Here is a 19,734-nt window from a genome sequence, read left to right as displayed (position 1 = left end):
AAGCAATAGAGATGAGCAAAGTGAAGAGAGTGAAGTTGGGAAGTGATCAGGATTGGAAGTATCGGAGCAGGGGCTGGGGTGCATGTGAATGTCGGCTTATTACGACCCACCCAAGCTGGAAGAAGATATGATCGGTTTGATCCAGGGAGCCGTGGGTAAGGGCGTGACGTTGCTGGGACACGGGGGAGAGCTACGGGCCATTTACGAATGAAATGCTGGTGGGAAAAGCTTTGAAGGCCGAGCCTGGGCTCGGGGATAAGGTCCAATTGGTGGACGGAAAGTTTGAGGCCAACGGCGATCCGGCGTATGTGAGGGCGGCTTGTGAAGGGGAGTTTGAAACGGTTGGGTGTGCAATTTTATTGATCTTTATTATCATCAACATCGGATTGATACCAAAATTCGTATTGAAATCACGGTTAGTTCATCAATTATCTTTCACCAAAAGAAACAAAAATCAATTTTAATTATCACGGATTTTTACTTTAAACTATTTGTTGCAATTCAATGCATGAAAAGATGAATTATATGTTCAGTCGATAGAAAAGAAGTATTAAAAGATTAATCAACTTAAATTTATGGAAAAAAGAACTTTGAACATTATTGAAATTAATGAATTTAGAGAGGTTTTTACGATGATATTTTTTTTGTTAACATTGATGGGAATATTTGATAGTGAGTAGAAATTGCAGCATTAAACTTGATTTGATGAAGTTAAAGGTTTAAAGCTATTGGGTTTATAAACTTTTAAGAATGATATAAATTAGGGGAGAGATTAACTATTAACTATTAAATGTTTAAATTCATTTTCCTAACAGTTGATTTTAAATGTGTTTATTCTAAATCAACCTATTTCATAAATTTATTTTGAGTAGTTATCAAATACTAAAGCTAAAGGTATAGATTTTATTATATTCGTGTAGTTTTTGTGAGAGTGAATTTGATTTTAGATGCTTCAACAATTTTACCCTAAAAATATTGAGCACAACAGGATCATATTCGAGAAGGTTAGTGAATTAGCGGCTAGAAAAGGTTGCACCACATCTCAGCTGGGCTTTAGCATGGGTTCACAACCAAGGGAGTGATGTGGAACCAAAGCTTCAAAATCTCCGATCAATCAATGAAGCTGCTTTGTCGTTGAAACTAATACCACAAAACATGGCTGCTGAGAACTTGAAGCTTATGCTTTGAGTGACGCACAGTGAAGGGTGGTAGATATAATAATGAAGGCATCACTACTTGGGAGCAATCTGATACTCCACCACTTTCTTCATGGAAATAGTTGTCTTTTAAATTAATAATAATAACATTATATATGTATAATATATGTTAAATACCCAAAACTAGCTGAAATGAAGTCATGCATGTGTATAGGTGATCTGATTAATTTTGTGTTCGCATCTACTGGTGTTTGTCAGACCAATTGATCCATGGTAATTAGGTCTATCACAATAGAGAGTAGAGATGCAACAAAGTTTTGAGTTTAGAGAATGAGATTGAAAGGCTTCCAAAGTATAATCGAATAACCAATGATCATATTAGCATCTAACCCAACGACTCAGATCCGAGACCATATACGACCAACTTGAAGAAATATCATGACATCTAGCTTACCGTCCCTTGCAAGAGAGAGCATGCAGGATATTCCTTTATAGTAATGATGAAGAGAAGTGTTTTAAAAGTTCTATTATCATCATCATCATCATCATCATCAAGTCAAAATTTTCTTTCTTTCTTCTTTTCTTCTTCCTTTTCTTTTCATTTTCCTGCTTTCTTTTCTATACATTTATCTATAGAAATGAATGATTCTTAATTATGCATGATAGTTGTAATCACAGTTGTGAACAATTAACTCAACTAAAGCATCAGAAAAGAAAACACATAACACATCAAGATTTGTTAATCCAGTTGATGATTTCACATCTAAGTCTAGGAGCTGTTGGCCGAAGATAGAAAATTATATATATTGCACTTGAATACATAATTATAACTAAATGTGCAATACTCTACACATTAATCAACATGTTACTCTTGAAGTAATTTATCATAACTCAATGTAACTCATAGGAAAGAAAAAACATCTCCCCCTAACTATATGGATTGTATTCAACTCAAGTCCAAGCTACTTGTTAGTTCTTCTATCTGTTTTTCTTTTTCTTAAAAATATGAACCACGCAAGAGAAGGATCGTCAATACTTATACGCTTGTTTTTTTCCTTCCTTTGTACAAAACTTCTCACCCTAATTGATTCCTTAAAAATTTCATAACCAATCTATCAAAAATAATTTAATTTACACGTGATAAAATAAAGGAGGTGAACCATTTATTAACGATCTATTAATTTCATTGTGGGATGTTTGTTTCAAGAGTTGGGATTAAATCAATGAGTTATACATCTAAACACAAATATTATGTATTAAAGAATCGTCAACCATATCCACCTTCTTCTCCTCCATAATATCTCATGCCATCTATTCATCACAATCACCATTGATTTAAATCCTCAATTCATCTTTCATATTCCAATCCTCATCATTTAGTATAAAAAAAGTAGATACCGTTTACATATCTTAAGTTTGGATACGTTTCAAGGACAACCAAATTATCAAGCTAGTAATACTTCAAAAACCACTCGCATGAACTATGATCAATGGGTATGGTTCAATCAGTGTGTTCCTCGTACCGGTGGAACGGCACTACAAAGTAGCTAAAATGGAGACGTGAAAATACTATACAAAGAAAAAGAAAAAACAAATCTTCTAAATAATTAAAGTGAGAAAATCGTAAGTTTTAAGTTTTAAGTTTTTAATATAAAAAGAATTAGTAAACAAAAAGTATAAAATTAAAATTATGGAGTTAGTTTTTGGTTAAAGGGTAGGAAGGAGAAACCAAGTTTAAGTTTAGTAGTGAGACACCAAAAATAAATAATGTATAATGCCCACGTTCCAATAATCTAAAGAAAAAGGGGCCAAATTTCAAAATTGGTGTGCTCTTTTGAGACCCTCTACTACAATTTCTCTTTTTTCAAGTGAAAAAAAGAAAAAGAAAAAAAATAAGTATGACAAATTTTATGTTTAGTGATTTTGTTTTATGAATAAATAATTTATAATTTTTCTATATTTAAAAAGGGAATTTAAATATGTATTAGTAAATATTATTTATTCAAAGTAGACACAACTATGTATTAATTATTGTTGAGAGTTCAAATATTTAACGTTTCTTAAATTTGAATAGCGAGGGAAAGTGTGTATAAAAACCCAATTCGAAAGACAAGAATTTGGAGGCAAAGACAATGGAGACGACGACGAGCAAATTAGTGAAGAGAGTGAAGTTGGGAAATGAAGGGTTGGAAGTATCGGCGCAGGGGCCGGGATGTATGGGAATGTCCGCCTATTACGGCGGAGGCCTACGGGCCATTTACCAACGAAATCCTGGTGGGAAAGGCTCTTAAAGGCCCAGCCTGGGCTTAGGGATAAGATCCAATTGGCTACTAAATTTGGGATCCAATTTTTGGACGGAAAGTTTCAGATCAACGGCGAACCGGCGTATGTGAGGGCGGCTTGTGAAGGAAGCTTGAAAAGATTGGGAGTGGATTGTATTGATCTTTATTATCAGCATCGAATTGATACCAAAATTCCCATTGAAGTCACGGTCAGTTCATCAATTAATTATCTTTCTAATACTACACTTTCAAAGTTTAAATCTTAAATTTAGTTTTAATTTTAAAATATGAAAGATTGGAGAGCTCAAGAAGTTGGTTGAAGAAGGGAAGATAAAATACATAGGTTTATCGGAAGCTTCAGCCTCAACCATTAGAAGAGCTCATGCAGTTCATCCAATTACAGCAGTCCAAATTGAATGGTCTTTGTGGTCTACAGATGTCGAACAACATATCATTCCTACTTGCAGGTATTCACCACCTTTACTCATCAACTTAAACTTTTGAAATTTAACAAAATTAAATTTTTTGATGTTGATCCTTTTGTGTTGTGTGTTTTATGTGATTTTTAGGGAGCTGGGCATTGGAATCGTAGCATATAGTCCTCTTAGAAGGGGTTTTTTTATCATCGGGTGCCAAGCTTGTCGAAGATTTTATTGAAGACGAGTGCAGAAAGGTAACGTTTAACATTTAAAAAAAAAAACAATACTATTTTCACTCAAATGAAAACTTACACTTTTTCAAGTTTTATGTTAAGATTTTATTTTTGCAACATTTGTCAGCAAATATTTTGTCGATTAAAGAAAATGGGGCAGTTCTTTAGTAGTAATTACAAATATAGCAATCACGTTCAAAATATTAGCATATATATAAAAATTTGAACTACACTAAAATACTTATATGGTTTTGATCTTTGAAGCGTAATTTGTTTGAGAGAGATTATTTTGTTAAAGTATTTCCACGTTTTTTATCTTGAAAATATGAAACACAACAAAATGATATTCGAGAAGGTTAGTGCATTAGCGGCTAGAAAAGGGTGGACTACATCTCAGTTGGCATTAGCATGGGTTCACAACCAAGGGAATGATGTGGTTCCAATTCCTGGAACCACTAAGCTTCAAAATCTGGAATCAAACATTGAAGCTTTATCATTGAAATTAATACCACAAGACATGGCTGAACTTAAAGCTTATGCTTTGAGTGATACAGTGAAGGGTGGTAGATATGATAATAAAGTCATCACTACTTGGGAGCAATCCGATACTCCACCACTTTCTTCATGGAATTTATCTTAAATTAATACATAATAGTTAATATATCATTTCCATATAATATATATGTTCAAATTTAACTTTGCTTGAAATATATAAAAAGAGAACATATCTTAGCTTGTTCTTGAGATTATAATTAAGTTAAATTAATAGTGGAAATTATGTAGCTCCCTTTTCCCTCTTCCATATATATGATTTGTAAGGCTACAAAGTATATTGTATGTGTTACGTTAATTATATAATAAAGATTTGAGTTATAAAACTTTTGGTCTCTCTAAACTTGTAATAGTGTGTATCGTCTTCTTATATTATATTTGTTATATTTGTTGGTTCTTTGTATTTTTGCATCGGATGATTTTACGTTGTGGGTCTTTTGTCGGTGTTGACGAGTTCCTTTTGGGATGGATCTTCCCTACACCTCCTCCCAGTATCCTATACGATTATCTTGGGTCTGTCTGTCAATTTTGAGTTTTCTTAAATAACCCTCGACAATATCAATTAAAAAGGTCAGATTTAAAAATTAAATTGGAACAAATATATAATACTTTTAAAACCTTTTAAATACCATGCACATAGGAATTAAATTTCAAATAAACACTTTTTTTTTTTACTTAGAAATACCTATTTAATCATTTAGAGAGACTGTTTCTGGAGTTTGATTGTTATTAAAATTACTAAAAATTTAAGAAGTGCGTTCGGGGTTTGTACGTAATTAGGGGTGGAATGAAAACGAAATTGTGAAACGTGAAAACAATGAAAAAAAAAAGAGTTAAGTTGAAAACTGTGAAAATAAATTATAATTAGTTTTGTATTACAAATCAAACCCAAAACACTCAACTAAAATATGAGTTTTGTATATTACATTACACTTGCAAACATATATTCTACTATGATTTTCCAAATGACCTTTTTAAAATGTAAATCCAAACCTGTCCTTTATTTATCTCCCTTGAAAAAAACAATTAAAATCTTAATTATTTTATGGTCTAGGGTTATTAGTATAAGGAAAAAAGTTATTATTTCAGTAGATATAGAATTTGATTTGATATTTAATAATTTAATTACTTTTTAAAATTGATTAGAAAACCAATATAGGTTAAAACAAACTTTGGCCCTCTCAATTTTTACTAAAAATAACAACTTAATCCATAAATTTTAGTCAATAATGATATATTTATCAATCTTTCTATTTACTTTTGTATAATCTATGATAATTAAGTGTCATGACTTATTTATAATTTATAAATAAATTTCATATATTCTTACTAATTGAAATGTGTTAGAAATTTTATAAAATCATACAAAGATTATATTATTATTATGAAATAGTAAGTTAAAGTTTCAGCGTTACTTAGTTTAGAGAGAAAAAGGTATTCTTTTTAACTACAATACTATTTTGGTATTGAAACTTTTATCTTCGGAATATAGTTTATAATATATTCATTTTGGTTTCTTTTAACGTTGGTTAACCTTTTTTTTTTTTAATTTCTAAAAAGAGAGAGAAAGAAATAGTTTGGTTCATTTTGATCTTCATGTCATTACTTTTAAAAGGTTTATATTTTGATGTTTCTGCTATTTCATTTCTTCATTTCACCAAAATTATTATTTGATTAGATCTAATATATAAAAGAATTGGATGGATAATAATAAAACGTAAGAGGTGACGTAGGGGTCCAACGACCAAGAGGCATGGGCACACCACCAACACCAAGATGATTATAATGCCTAAGTTTAATTTTCTCCTTTTGACTCTTTGACTTGGTGGATAGAATACTTTAGTCTAAAGTGGTATGAGATGTTGGATTGATACCAATGAAGCTTTTCTTTAAAAAAAAAAGGACAAAAATTTGTCACATGATAAAATATTTATTAAGCTAAGTGAAAAGATAAAGTATTAATTAATATGTGTTCTCCCTATTACACACATTTCAATTTTCTAATTTCCATCTTCTCTTTTGATCTCTTGACTTAATTCTCTCTTAAAATTCTCTTGTGGCAATGGTTCAGGATTGTTATCAACTTTCTCTTAGTTTCATTTTTCTTTTGTTTGAGTTAAAGTTAGGTTAAATTTTTTTCCTTTCTCTCTTTAGTTTGTGCAATTGTAGTTAGTTTTCTTTCTTGCAAAAAGACTTCAATTACTCCAATAGGATCTACAAAACATATGCCATCAATTAGGTGGATTCTCTATCTCCTCACAACGATTTTCTAATTCTCAAACTTAAAACGTATATATAATTTATACCTTTTTAGGCAATTCAAGATGAATACACATGTTTTAGTTTGATCAAAAAATGAAAGGTAGCTGAAAGATGTTGAAACGTAAAGTAAAAAAAAAAAAAAAAAAGAGTTTCTTTCGAGGAAGGTTTGAATCCGTATTATGTTATTATAGTTGAATTATAATGGTTTTATGTTTAAAATTAAAATACACTTTGATTTGGATTATAACCATATATGTTTTACCGTTGCTAATTGAAGAGTTTTAAATAGTATTTATTGTAAAAAGTTGATTATTATAATAACAAAAATAGTTAAAAGTTGATTATTATAATAACAAAAATAATTGATTTAATTGGGTGATGAAAGGCAGAGAAAAGGTGAAACTTCCAAAAGTTAAATATAAAATAATATAGAGGCATCCAAATCCCAAAAAATTCAAATTGAATAACATGTTACACACAATGTCAGCAAATTTGAATATGCAGTCACATACCTAAATTAAATCTACAGATAGAAGGTTCAACAAATATATATACAATTCAAAGTATATAAAACAAAAAAACGCAAGAGGTGACGCACTAGCAAACCCCAACTGCCTTCACTATAAATAGAACCACACAAAACCATATCATATCATCTTCCCAACTCATAAAATCATATATCATCATATCATATTCCCAACTCTCACATAAAATCAATATGGTCATTCCAACCACCAAACTTGGGTCTCAAGGCCTTGAAGTATCAGCTCAAGGGCTTGGGTGCATGGGCATGTCCTCCTACTATGGCCCTGCTCACCCAGAAGAACACATGATCTCCCTCATCCATCACGCTGTTGCCGCCGGGGTTACATTCTTGGATACCTCAGACATTTACGGGCCCTTCACCAACGAGGTCCTTCTTGGAAAAGCTCTTAAGGGAGATGGGGTTAGGGAGAAGGTTCAGTTGGCTACTAAATTTGGGCTCCATCTTGTCGATGGTAATTTCGAAGTTCATGGCGAACCAGCCTACGTGAGGGCTGCGTGTGAGGCTAGCTTGAAGCGTCTCGGGGTTGATTGTATTGATCTCTATTATCAGCATCGGATCGATACGAAAGTTCCTATTGAAGTCACGGTTAGTGAATATCATATATATATATATATATATATATATATATATATATATATCTCAAGCTTGATTTCAAGTTTTACAATTTCATTGATGAGATTTGAGTTTTGTTTGGATATGACTATAGATTGGAGAGCTAAAGAAGCTAGTTGAAGAAGGGAAGATAAAATATATAGGTTTATCAGAAGCTTCAGCCTCCACCATTAGAAGAGCTCATGCAGTTCATCCCATTTCAGCTGTTCAAATCGAATGGTCTTTGTGGGCTCGAGATGTTGAACAAGATATTATACCTACCTGCAGGTATTAATTTCTTCTTCTTTTTTTTTTTAATAAGAAAAAAAGTTTCTCCTTACATTAATCTCAAACACATTATTAATTATATATTTAATAGGATGGAGTTGGTAGTTATTATGGAGTAGATGTCATGAGCATATATAATTCAATTGATTAATACATTATTCTCTTATAAAGTTAGAATAAAGAAAAGGAAAGGTTTAAAAATATTGCATTATTCTCTTTTGAGTTTAATATACAAAGTATTGCTATTTTTTAAATATATTATAAGGTGATTGAATTTGAATTTTCTAACAAAATTTCAGAGATTTATTTTTATTAAAAAATAAACAAAGTTTAATATTTGGTCTTTTTTTAGGGAATTGGGCATTGGAATTGTGGCATATAGTCCTTTGGGAAGGGGTTTTCTATCCTCAGGGGCCACCTTCATTCAAAACTTAACACAGGATGATTACAGGAAGGTATAAGACAATCTAAATAATTATTCTTCTTATTTTATCAATGAAATTTCATTACGAATACACCAATTTATGTTTTGGATTGTAGTTTATTAATGATCCGATAAACATAGCCACTTTAACCATTTGCATTTTTGGATCTTTTTGACAGAAACTCCCTCGATTTCAACCCGAAAACTTGGAGCATAACAATAGTATATTCGAGAAGGTCAGTGAATTAGCGGCTAGAAAAGGGTGCACCACATCTCAGCTAGCTTTAGCATGGGTTCACAACCAAGGGAGCGATGTGGTTCCAATACCTGGAACCACTAAGCTTCAAAATCTCCAATCAAATATTGAAGCTTTGTCGTTGAAACTTACACCACAAGAAATGGCTGAACTTGAAGCTTATGCATTATCTGATGGAGTTAAAGGAGGAAGATATGGTGATGACATTTCCACTTGGAGCCAATCTGAAACTCCACCACTTTCTTCATGGAAATTTTGATCACCCTACTTCTCCAAGAACAATATCATATGACAAACTTTTACTTCCCATATGAGATTAGTATGTTATGTTTAATTATTAATAGTCTAAAGAGGGATTGTGTCCTTGAATAATTTTTCATATGGTATCTTGTTATAGAGAGAGAGGTTGTTAGTGTGGTGTGTTTTTCAATAATAAAACAAAGTAGTTATTTTATTTTGAATTTTTTTTAACCAGAAATGGTTTTGTAATAGTGATTGGTTATCCATTTTCAAATAATTAATTTGACCATTACTAACTTTCATAAAGTCTATGGAGTCGACTTCTCGCATATTTTAATAATTTTTTTCTTTTTAAAAAACTCAACAAAGTAAAAATGAATATTGATTGGGGGATGAAATAATATTTGCACGAGTTTGAACACATGATCCATTTATCCGTTCTACTTTAAAATCATAAAAACTTTAATCTTTCGATTAAAAATTGTGTTAAGTTGATCATTCTTCCTTCTAATTTGTACTCTCTCAAAGGTTGCTCAAGACAAGATCTAAAAACCTTAAAACCCACGTGGTATCAAGAAAGGCATATGGAAAACATCCAACCCAAAAGAAAAATAACATTCCCTAAAGAGTTTATTTAGGTTGACCATTAGTTAAAGTTGGACAATATATACCAACCAAAAAATAATCAATAAGAGTTTTTGAGCTAACACTTTGCAACCTTGAGCATCAAAAACATCTATAATGCCACCACTTAACTGTAGATTAGTGTAAGTGAACACAAATTTATAAATAACTACCTTGAACGAAAAAGTAAATAATCTTAAAAAGAGAGATCAATCCTACTTATGTGCTAGGTTTGACATCACAATCTCTTACTTACCACCAACTCGAAGAACAATGGAGTCATATCAAACTAAAGAGAAACGAGTCAAAAGTGAAGGCCATCACAAACAAGACACGAACGTCAACACACTCTTTCCTTCTAAAGTTGCAATGAGAGTTCGTAGTATAATATCAAGAAGCTTCACTAATTACGGACTTCATCTTCATCCAGAGATAACACAACCTCATCCAACTCTGAGCCCAATCCCTCCCGTCCATCGAATTCACGAAGCCCTAACAACGTTTCTATCGGAATTTCTTCACGCGCCGCCATATCCTTCTCCTCAAAATCTCTATCCATGGCGATTAATTTCTCATCCACCCAACCTTTCCCCGCGGAATTTCTGTTTCCCGGCCTGTTGAATCTCGAAGGAACAGCACCGATCCTCGGAACACAAGCTTTCGAATCTCGCCTCTCCTTCAACTCCATCATCTCCGACGCCACCGATCTTGAGTTAAACACGAACCTCCTCTTCGGCACTTGATTCAGAGTAATTTTCCGTCCGTGTAATCGCAATCCATTATTGGAGTTTAGAGGCACAGCAGAAGATTTCAGATCTTTCTTCCGCGGTGAAATCGCGAACCAGTTCCAATCCTCCATCGACTTCCATTCTATTTCATGTTCGAGCGGCCAGAACAACGGTCCGTCGCGACTCTCGACATCAGCGTCTTCTATTGCTGCTAATTTCACTTCGAAATTGAAACTGCTACGGAATGACGGACTCGGAAAATTAGACTGAAACCAAACGAAATCAAACTCTCCGTCAGGAATCAGCTTCGAATCTTCTCTCTCAAGATTTAGCAAGAAAGCAGGGAATGAGTTCAGAAGATTCCAGCGGTTGTCGGAATCTAAAGATAGCCGTATCTCTGCAACTTGTTCATCGGAACCATTGTAGCCGTGGATCTTATCGGCGGTAAGGGAAGAGATTTCCATTTAACAGTAATTAATTATAATAATGCTATTGTGTGATCATGGGAAGCTGTGTGGATTTCTGAGATGAGTTTTGCATTTTGGATTTGGATTAGATTAATGGGTTGAATGTTTGAAGGATCGATGAATGAAGAAGTAAATGATAGCGAAATAATTGAATTATAATAGAAGATGATTTTTAACGGGACAGTGATAGAGAAGAGATGACTCTAAATAATAATAATAATGTTGAAAGTTGCATTATTAAGAATTTAAAAACAAAGTAAAGGGATTTTCTAAGTCGATCATACTTTGCTCTAAAAAAAAACAATGAATGGTGTGTTTTTTGGTTGAATTCGACTAGGAACTCAATTACTCAAACAAAAAATGAAAATCAATAGAAGATTGTTCAAATCACTCGACAACTAGAACTAGGATTTTTTTGGGTCGTCAACTTAATCGATCCAAATTTTCGGTTTGCTAAATCAAGGAGGAACCAAGTATGACTTTGAAAATATTTAATAATATATTATGAAAAACTTCAAAAACTATCTGATCTAATGGTATAAGTCTGTGTTTTACGTGTAATTGGATGTTTTACAGGTTAATACACAATCGAAAATAGGAAATAAATAAAGTGTTGAGATAATATTTATCATCAAGGTGAACTTAGTCCGACAGTTATTGATATGAACTTACAAATTGTAAAGTATAAAGATAACATTGTTCTCAAATTGAAATGAGCGTAGAGACAATTGGCTTGATCTTCCATGCTAATTGTTTGAGGTCTGACTCTCCATCCTAAACTACCAAAAGATAAAAACTCATTACACTTAATTTTGCTATTTTTTTTTCCAATTCTTCTATTATAAATCATGAATTAAATTTTTATAGATAGAAGAATCTAAAATCCGTCTTCGATTCAATGGTCTATATACTATAAGGCGATAAAAATGCTACATAAAATATTTTAAAAATTCAAAGATATATTTTATCTAAACTACAAAGTTCAAGAACATTTATAATTTAGGCAATGTTATCCATAGTAAACCACCGGTAATTTAATTAGGTTTCATTTGATTACATTTGTTGTTGTGTTTCATAATCATATAATTTGAATGTGGGTTTCATTTCCAAGTATGTAATTAAAAAACACAACTGAATTGAAGAGTGAAAAACCATAAATCCAATTTTATTTGAACATCATGTAGAGTTTACTAAATGAAACCGTTACTATTTTAGATATTGTTACTTAAGGGAATTTGAACTCATCGTTATTGTTACATCAAATTACTATAATAAATTGATCCATTCACTAATAAAATCTGGATTGATCAGTTTCTTGGAGTGAACTTGAATTTAAGACCATTTATTTTTCTATTAGTACTAAAGTAAAGCTATAAATTGGTTTAGTTTCTACCAAAAGATAGGACTAATAATTGCACACGTGGCAACCAGATAGCAAAGGTCAGAGAATCTCCGTACAACTTCTGGTGAAGATGCCGATGAAACTACCCGACCAAAATCGCCGATTTCTTCCTTTCTCAGCTTTCAATCTTCACAATCACACGTGGGATTTCCAACCGCAATCACTCTTACACCCAAAATACCCTCGCCTTTCCCCTTCAATTACGTCAGTGCCACCATCTCAACTGAGTCAAAAGTGACTCAAATCGTCTGGGTAGATTCGAAAATAGCGAGAACTTGAAGGGGCAATATGGAAAAACTTTGGTGTTTGGAGTGCAGGTCTGAATCGAAGCTTCTCTGTTCAGCTGTGAAAATTTCTTTCTTGACGTTGTATTCTCTTTTGACTTTGATTGTAAACCGAACCCATATCTCTTTTCTTGTGAAATTCCTGAGTTTCCTCATGCCTATTCATATCTCTGACTATAATACTTTTCTGGGTCTTCGATTGTCTCATAATTTTCTTCCATTTTCCCTTCGCCATTCCAAGTAGCTTCCTGGGTGAGTTGCGTTCTTTGCTTTTATGGTTTTTTTTTTTTTTTTTTTTTTTTTTTGCTTTCTTTATGTATTTGATGATTTGGGTTTGATTGCTTTATTGTTCTAATTGTGTTGAAGAGGTGTAATTTTGTTTTCTGGGTCCTGGTCTTTTGGGATTTTGATTGAGTAATCGGACTGTTTAGATCAGCTTCTTGGCTCTTAATTTTTGCCAGCCTTGATTGCTATTCAACAACTAAGGTTTTGGGTTGGATTTTTTAGATACAGAGATTGAATTTCTAGTTTGATTAGTATTTTGGGTAACTTCATTGTTCGGTGTATTTGTTTTCATTGGATATGAAGGGCTGTGTGTGATTTTGTCCTTCCCCTTTCCAGATCTTCAAGCCTATATGTTTACATGAAACTGGAGGTTACTTTGGATTTCAATTTTGATGGATCAATGCATGATTCATTTTCATTCTCCTTGTTTTTTTCTAAAAGAAAACTATTTGGTGGTCTATTAGTGTTTATGGTTATGGTTGGTGATTTTGGCTACCTTTTTGAGGAAGTTATTTTTCAATTATTTCCATCTTAGTTTTGAAGCTGCTTTATTTTCACGTTATCATTTTAATTCGAACTCTTATAATAGAATATTTGAGGTGGTACTTGCTGTGCAATTTCAGAGGATAGTACAATTTCTCAGTATACAAGGACTATGATAACAATGCTTGTTTGGGGAATTGTGCATCGTGTGAGTAAGTGTATTATAGTTTTTATAATACATTTGAGCATCTGAATGAGCTAGATTAATGCATGAAAAGAATATGCATCACTAATAGAAGTTTTGCTTGATTTCTTTACCAACTGATTTTGGTCCTTCCATTTATTTATTTATGTTTATTCAATTTCTTACTTTCCATATTGGGATCATTGGTCTCCTAAAGCGGGATAGTATTTAGCGAGATCTCATCTATAAATGACCACATTTCTTGTATGTATATATAGATATATATAGCTGCAAAATCAAATTGCTAAATTTCTCGTAAAATGCTACTTCATTTCCAGTTTTTGACAGCTAGATGATTTGATGTCGGTTTTTATTTGTTTGGAGAAATATATATGTAGTAGTTTACCGTAACAAACTTTAATTTGGTGCCTCTTTTGTGTCTCCATTTATCTTTCTTCTTTCTAGCAAAGGGTTTCTTTGACTTGAATTGGAAGATTATATATAGAAGAGTTAGATCAGGACTAGGAGAGAGGTGGTTTTTGATATTTTTTTTTATCATGGTTGACAGCCAATTTAGAATGGCTGGTGGTAGGCGATACCTTTTCTAACTCTGGTATAAGTGGCAGAATGATTAGGAAATGGCAAGTGGGAGTGTCCCCTCTGGGTGAAGACAATTATGAACTAAAAAGATTTTTGAAGAAATTATGGAGCTTGAAGAAGATGGAAAGAAACAGAAACAAAACTTAGTTTGATAAAAATGATTGGAGAGAGATTAGAAAACCTGGAGTCAGCTTTGTCTGCTCCTTGTAGCCATTTATCAATCCCTGCTCCTCTGTAAAAGAGAATGTGCCTATTTGGAGGCAGTTGCTCAAGATAAACAGTAGTTGTCTGAGCCTAGAGCACCCATTTTTCTTTGCCTGCTATTAAATTCTTGGTCTTCGAGCCCACTAACTGTCTCTGACAGTGTGCTCAGTTCTTCAACGTCCTTTGGGATTTTACTGTTGTGATCACCATGCTGATTTCAGGATGATTGGTTCATGTTCAAGATCACTTAAAATGTCAAGCTTGTTGGATCCATGGTTTATGTTAAACCGTTTCATCCTAGAAGTGGGAATTTCATTTCCTGGTAACAATCGAGAAAAAATGAACCTCCTCAAGCTCAAGTAAAGGCTAGATACACAGGGCAGCTAACTTCAAAAAGTGAAATTTATTTATCACCTCACCTCTGTCATTTCTCTAGCCTTCTTGTGTTGGTTGTTGGATTTCAATTTTCATTACTGGTTAACATATAGAATGAGGACAATTTGTGCTACTAGTGAGTTGTGTAAACATTTTATTCCATGCTACCGTCAAAACATTATTTTTAGGGATGTTCAGAAGCTTCCATTTTCTGAGGCTTCAACTGGCCTCAAATTCCCAGGAGGGACTTTAGTTTTGGTTTAGGTCTCAATGCCATTCAATCCCAATATCTTTGCCAAAAGGTTATTTGGTTTCCATGGAAGTTTCTTCGCTCAGGTGGTGTAGTCTTGCTGTGGTTGCTAAATATTTTCTCACTGATGTTAGTTGTTCTCTAGTTCGGTATTTCAAGATATTTGAGGAGAGTTAAAATTAGGCAAGGTCTTTCTAGTTTCAACCTCTGTTGGGAGAAGTCGTTCTTTCGAATAATGAATATTTCTTTGTTTTCAAAGTTTACTGAAGTATTTGAGTACTGTTGAATGTTGATGTTGGCATGTTGGAGCCTAACACTGTTGACCTCTCTTCGATCAATACAAGTGACCTTACATAACCTGATAAGTCAAATAGCTTCTTCATAGGTATGATGTGGAGACTATCCTTTGTTCGAAGTGCTCCTTAGGCAAATCCTGCTATGAGCATTTAATGGAAGAAATTGTCTCCTAACTTCAAGCTTGCTGAGATTTCTCCAAGTGGATCTCAAGTGTCTATGGTCCTCTCTCCTATCATGGAAGGAACCATTTTATGGATGAGCTTGAAACTCTTGTGGTAATTTTGATCATCTGGTTATTGAGTTCCCACCATATGCTTAGATTTAATAAGCTGATCTGGTCCAATGGTAGGGATCAACAAGCCTTCTCCCTAATTATCTAGAGATTTCGTAACTAGAATATGCTGATGATTTTTGCCAATTTGCATCTCGCTCCTTTCTAAACCCCTTGATTTGTTGGCGTTGGGGCATTCCTCATCTACCCTATTGTAAATAAAGTTATTTTTTCCTATATAAAAGAATGATCTACATCGTGATGAGGTTTGGTCTGGGTGAGAATAGTAATCACTTTTTGTTTATAGATTTTCTTTACATTGTGTAGGTATCTTTTAATTCCTTGAGGTATAATGAGAGCGCCATCACTACTTTCACAGTGCTTGCCTGGCTTGTTGCCGCAAGATAAAGGAAGCCACAGCTCTCCCTCCATTTCAGAGAGAGATGTCCACCTCCCCTCACCGGCTGTTGAGATTCTCCCTTCAAAGGTAATTCAGTTCATTTATACTTATTTTCCTGTTATTGCAAAGCACCCCTTATAATTGTGAAAAACTATTTTTTTGTTATCAAACCAATATTGTCTAGGACGTTTCAATTAGCCCATCTGTTTTTTTTTTCCATTTTACACCTACTTTTGGAATACCATTAACACTTCCTTATCTTTTTTATCAGACAGCTCATCCATACAAATATGCAGGGGAAAACGTAGATTTGCAAGGTCTCAACGTTTTTAAGGTACCTATTTCATTCTTTTTTACTGGGAGGGTGATGGGATTCTCATACACTAGAGGTTATCTAAGTTATACATTTATACTATATTGTTTGTTCGACGGTTAGTTGCCTTCTATTTTTCACTGTGAAACTTGATTAACATGAAACCAAATTTCCAGTAAGATTTTTGCTTTTCCTGGATTAGATAACTAGAACAAATTTTAATGGAGTTCTTCATTTGTGCTAATTGGCATCCATCTCTCCAGGGTAGAGTCAGTGTAGCTGATATAATTGGCTTTAACGGCTCGGAATCTACATCTTCAAAACCTGAAGGTATTTTTATGCTTTCTACCCTCATAACTACCTGAAATCTAATTTTTCTTTTCAAAATCTGTTTTAAAAGCAAGGATTAAGGCTGAAGTATATCTTTATTATGTAGGTCATCTGAAATCGTGGGACAGTTCCATTGATCTTGTAAATGTCCTTAAGCATGAGATTCGTGACGGACAACTGAGTTTTAGGGGTAAAAGAGTACTTGAGGTAATAATCCATCAAAGTAATTTTAGAATCAGACATACTCGCTTGAACTTTTTTATAGTGTCTTTGAGTTGTAAGTATAATTTTGATGTTGGTTGTAATAACTTTACATCTTCGGGGATGACGTTGCAAAGCATTTTCTTGATATGGTCAATTACTAACATTCTCTTCCATCCCAAGGTTTGTTTATTAATTATTGTGCATGACTAATTATATCTTGAAATATCTTTTGTCTTATGTAAATGATCGTGTGTCTCTTAATTGTGAATTCCTCGTTTCATTGCATTCCAAATGTTTATATGATTCTGTTTCCTATATGCAAAAAGTAGCATACATGTGATTTTTACGCTAACCTCTTTAGTTCGTGTTTTGCAGCTGGGTTGTAGCTATGGACTTCCCGGGGTTTTTGCTTGCCTCAAGGTACCTTTAAATAATTTTTTATTCATTTCTATTCGTACATTGGTTAATAGTATGCACCATGTCTGTTACTAGTTAACGTATGCTGGTTTTACTTTGGTAAGTTTTCTGTTGCGGTTTTGTAGAGTTTGAATTGTTTGACAGTATTTAAATCATTATTTTTATTTATTCACCATCATTTTATTTATTACTACATGGTATAATGTAGACTAGGACGTTGAGTGCAAGTTCGACTGATTGAAGCATCATTTGAATACATTCTTAGATTTTATATATCCATAATATAATTATAGTAAAGATACACTGACATGATTTGTCATTGATTTTTGACTATTCATTTCGTTTACTAGTATTTAGATGTTCAAATAATTTTTACTTGGAGTTTGTAACAAGAACTATTTCTAGATCAAAATTTTTGTTCTCTGTTGAGAAGTCAATTAATACTCACTAGACTCTTACCGAGGAAGCACAGAGACTCTTTTGATAAAGTGTTCGTGTCAAATATATGTTGGAAACCAATTCATTTCGACATGCTCCCAAAGATGTGTCTGGCATGTGAAAAAAAAGAATCATATTTTATTTCTATTTTTCTCAATTTCGAACATGCAAGGGACACATTTGGGACGTGTTGACCTAAAAATATTGATTGAGAATAAGAAGAAAAATATTTAACCAAGATCATCTACACCATTGGCCAACCGAGTAATCTTATTATGATCCACCCTAAAATCTAACCCAACCTTGAAAACTCATCTGAAGTATGCATTTGTTTACTTCATGATCTTCTTGAAATACATAATGCATGGAGGTTTACTTTAGAACTCAAGAACACAATTGTACAATCTATAGAACAAATCCTATTCAAGGTCAAAGGTCGTTCGTGGAGGTTTACTTTGGAGGTTGTAAGTTTGTAACAATGTAGTATTGGGGATTGTCTATAGTGGAGCGCTTAGCTAGTGGCTATTATGCATTGGTTACTGAACCATAAAATACATCAACTGAAAAATGTTGAAATAAGGAACGGAGTTTTGTCGGTTTAGTAGGAAGTAAAAAGTGAAGAATGTTTGTTTTAAAATTATATAGAAGATTAATTATGGCAGTGCATTTCCTTCTTTAAGAAACTGTGCTAATACCTCAGTTTTCAATGTTACAGGGAGCAAGCATAGTGCATTTTCAAGACCTGAGTGCAGAAACTGTTAGATGCACAACCATACCGAACGTCCTTGCCAATCTCGAACAAGCTCGGGACAGGCAGAGTAGACAGCCAGAGAGTCCCTTAACTCCATCTCGACACACTTTGGCCCCATCAGTACATTTCTATGCTGGTGACTGGGAAGAGCTTCCAACAGTTCTATCCGTTGTTAGAGGTGATGGATTCGAAGCACCCACTGGAATGAGCTTGAGTTTCTCCGAAGAAGATTTTATGGATGGTTGCAGCAGTCAAGATGGCAGCATCATCGGCCACGAGTCTTCCTCAAGGAGATCGAGGAAGCTATCAGGAAGTCGAGCATGGGAGAGGGCTAGCGAGGCTGATCAGGGAGAAGGTGGATACGACATCATTTTAATGGCAGAAATCCCATTTTCGCTTAACTCTTTGAAGAAGCTATATGCACTAATAAAAAAGGTAAAGTCTCTAATAACTAACTTTAGTACTTCATGGAATACAAACATCTAATACCTTTGAAAAATGGTTGCTTTTTGTTGAAAATTAGTGTGTGAGACCTCCCTATGGTGTGTTGTACTTGGCCACAAAGAAGAATTACGTCGGTTTCAACAGTGGAGCAAGGCATTTGAGGAGTTTGGTCGATGAGGAAGGCGTTTTTGGAGCTCACTTGGTGAAGGAGATGACTGACCGAGACGTTTGGAAGTTCTTTCTCAAGTGAAAGAATGGAAAAAGAAAACAGGACAAACTCTTGAAGAAACCATGGAGTGAAGTCCATGTGCAGGTGCCTTTTACTACAACAGTCAAGTTTTATGTAATAATTTTTATCACAAAGCATATGTTTTTAAGGGAGTTTGCTTAAGTTAGAATGGGAATTGTTTAGTCAGTGGATCATTTATTATTATACTTCTTTGATTGTATAATCTGTATTTTTCTTTCTTTAATTTCTTATCAATTTTGTGAGGAATCTCCTTGCTAGTGCTGTAAATTAAACACTCAGTAAATCAAAAGTTCAATGTTCTTATTATTTTATTTCATTATTATATATATGTATATGGTTAACGGCATGGTTTAGCTTTGATTTTGTTAGAATTATATTTTTTTAGATTGGTCTTCTCGTTCTAAAATGAATACTTGAAAGTCAAAAATATTGTTTTGGTTTTATTTGGAAACTATTTCTAAACTATTTTTTTGAACTTGAAT

General features: G+C 33.4%; 3 protein-coding genes and 1 pseudogene across 7 annotated transcripts; 3 read left to right on the top strand and 1 right to left on the bottom strand.

The window, feature by feature from the left end:
• Positions 1-11: 11 nt before the first annotated feature.
• On the top strand, positions 12-4,731 carry LOC103494881 (probable aldo-keto reductase 2; annotated as a pseudogene).
• Positions 4,732-7,565: 2,834 nt separating this feature from the next.
• On the top strand, positions 7,566-9,468 carry LOC127143800 (probable aldo-keto reductase 2). The gene is made up of 4 exons (XM_051087319.1): positions 7,566-8,037; positions 8,159-8,331; positions 8,684-8,786; positions 8,935-9,468. Exons 1-4 carry the CDS (start codon positions 7,624-7,626, stop codon positions 9,268-9,270), a joined length of 1,026 nt encoding a protein of 341 aa, XP_050943276.1. The 5' UTR covers positions 7,566-7,623; the 3' UTR covers positions 9,271-9,468.
• Positions 9,469-9,977: 509 nt separating this feature from the next.
• Positions 9,978-11,339, bottom strand: LOC107991266 (uncharacterized). Its single transcript, XM_017045982.2, has one exon. The coding sequence runs from the start codon at positions 11,065-11,067 to the stop codon at positions 10,279-10,281; it is 789 nt and encodes a 262-aa protein (XP_016901471.1). The 5' UTR covers positions 11,068-11,339; the 3' UTR covers positions 9,978-10,278.
• A 1,410-nt stretch (positions 11,340-12,749) lies between these two features.
• Positions 12,750-19,558, top strand: LOC103494545 (uncharacterized). 5 transcript variants are annotated; one of them, XM_008455768.3, is made up of 9 exons: positions 12,810-13,008; positions 13,665-13,732; positions 16,033-16,192; positions 16,377-16,439; positions 16,682-16,748; positions 16,855-16,955; positions 17,328-17,372; positions 18,523-18,993; positions 19,082-19,558. In XM_008455768.3, the coding sequence occupies exons 3-9, from the start codon at positions 16,058-16,060 to the stop codon at positions 19,250-19,252; spliced, it is 1,053 nt and encodes a 350-aa protein (XP_008453990.1). In that variant the 5' UTR covers positions 12,810-13,008; positions 13,665-13,732; positions 16,033-16,057; the 3' UTR covers positions 19,253-19,558. The 5 variants fall into 5 exon arrangements, with proteins under 5 accessions (XP_050943274.1, XP_008453987.1, XP_008453990.1 ...); XM_008455767.3 differs by having other exon boundaries at positions 13,665-13,736; XM_008455766.3 differs by having other exon boundaries at positions 13,631-13,736.
• Positions 19,559-19,734: the final 176 nt, after the last annotated feature.

This window comes from Cucumis melo, chromosome 7 (genome assembly GCF_025177605.1).
Source record: "Cucumis melo cultivar AY chromosome 7, USDA_Cmelo_AY_1.0, whole genome shotgun sequence".
In the NCBI taxonomy this organism is placed as follows: domain Eukaryota; kingdom Viridiplantae; phylum Streptophyta; class Magnoliopsida; order Cucurbitales; family Cucurbitaceae; genus Cucumis; species Cucumis melo.
The sequence above is the reverse complement of the archived record's forward strand: the minus strand, read 5'-3'. Positions and strand labels throughout refer to the sequence as shown.

Excerpts from the sequence above, each read along its gene's own strand:
- LOC103494545 (XM_051087317.1), top strand. The coding sequence starts at position 16,058 with ATGAGAGCGCCATCACTACTTTCACAGTGCTTGCCTGGCTTGTTGCCG. Across the intron at positions 16,440-16,681 it reads AAGGTCTCAACGTTTTTAAG|GGTAGAGTCAGTGTAGCTGA; the intron begins GTACCTATTTCA and ends CCATCTCTCCAG. Across the intron at positions 16,749-16,854 it reads TACATCTTCAAAACCTGAAG|GTCATCTGAAATCGTGGGAC; the intron begins GTATTTTTATGC and ends TTTATTATGTAG.
- LOC127143800 (XM_051087319.1), top strand. The coding sequence starts at position 7,624 with ATGGTCATTCCAACCACCAAACTTGGGTCTCAAGGCCTTGAAGTATCA. Across the intron at positions 8,332-8,683 it reads GATATTATACCTACCTGCAG|GGAATTGGGCATTGGAATTG; the intron begins GTATTAATTTCT and ends GTCTTTTTTTAG. Across the intron at positions 8,787-8,934 it reads CACAGGATGATTACAGGAAG|AAACTCCCTCGATTTCAACC; the intron begins GTATAAGACAAT and ends TCTTTTTGACAG.
- LOC107991266 (XM_017045982.2), bottom strand. The coding sequence starts at position 11,067 with ATGGAAATCTCTTCCCTTACCGCCGATAAGATCCACGGCTACAATGGT.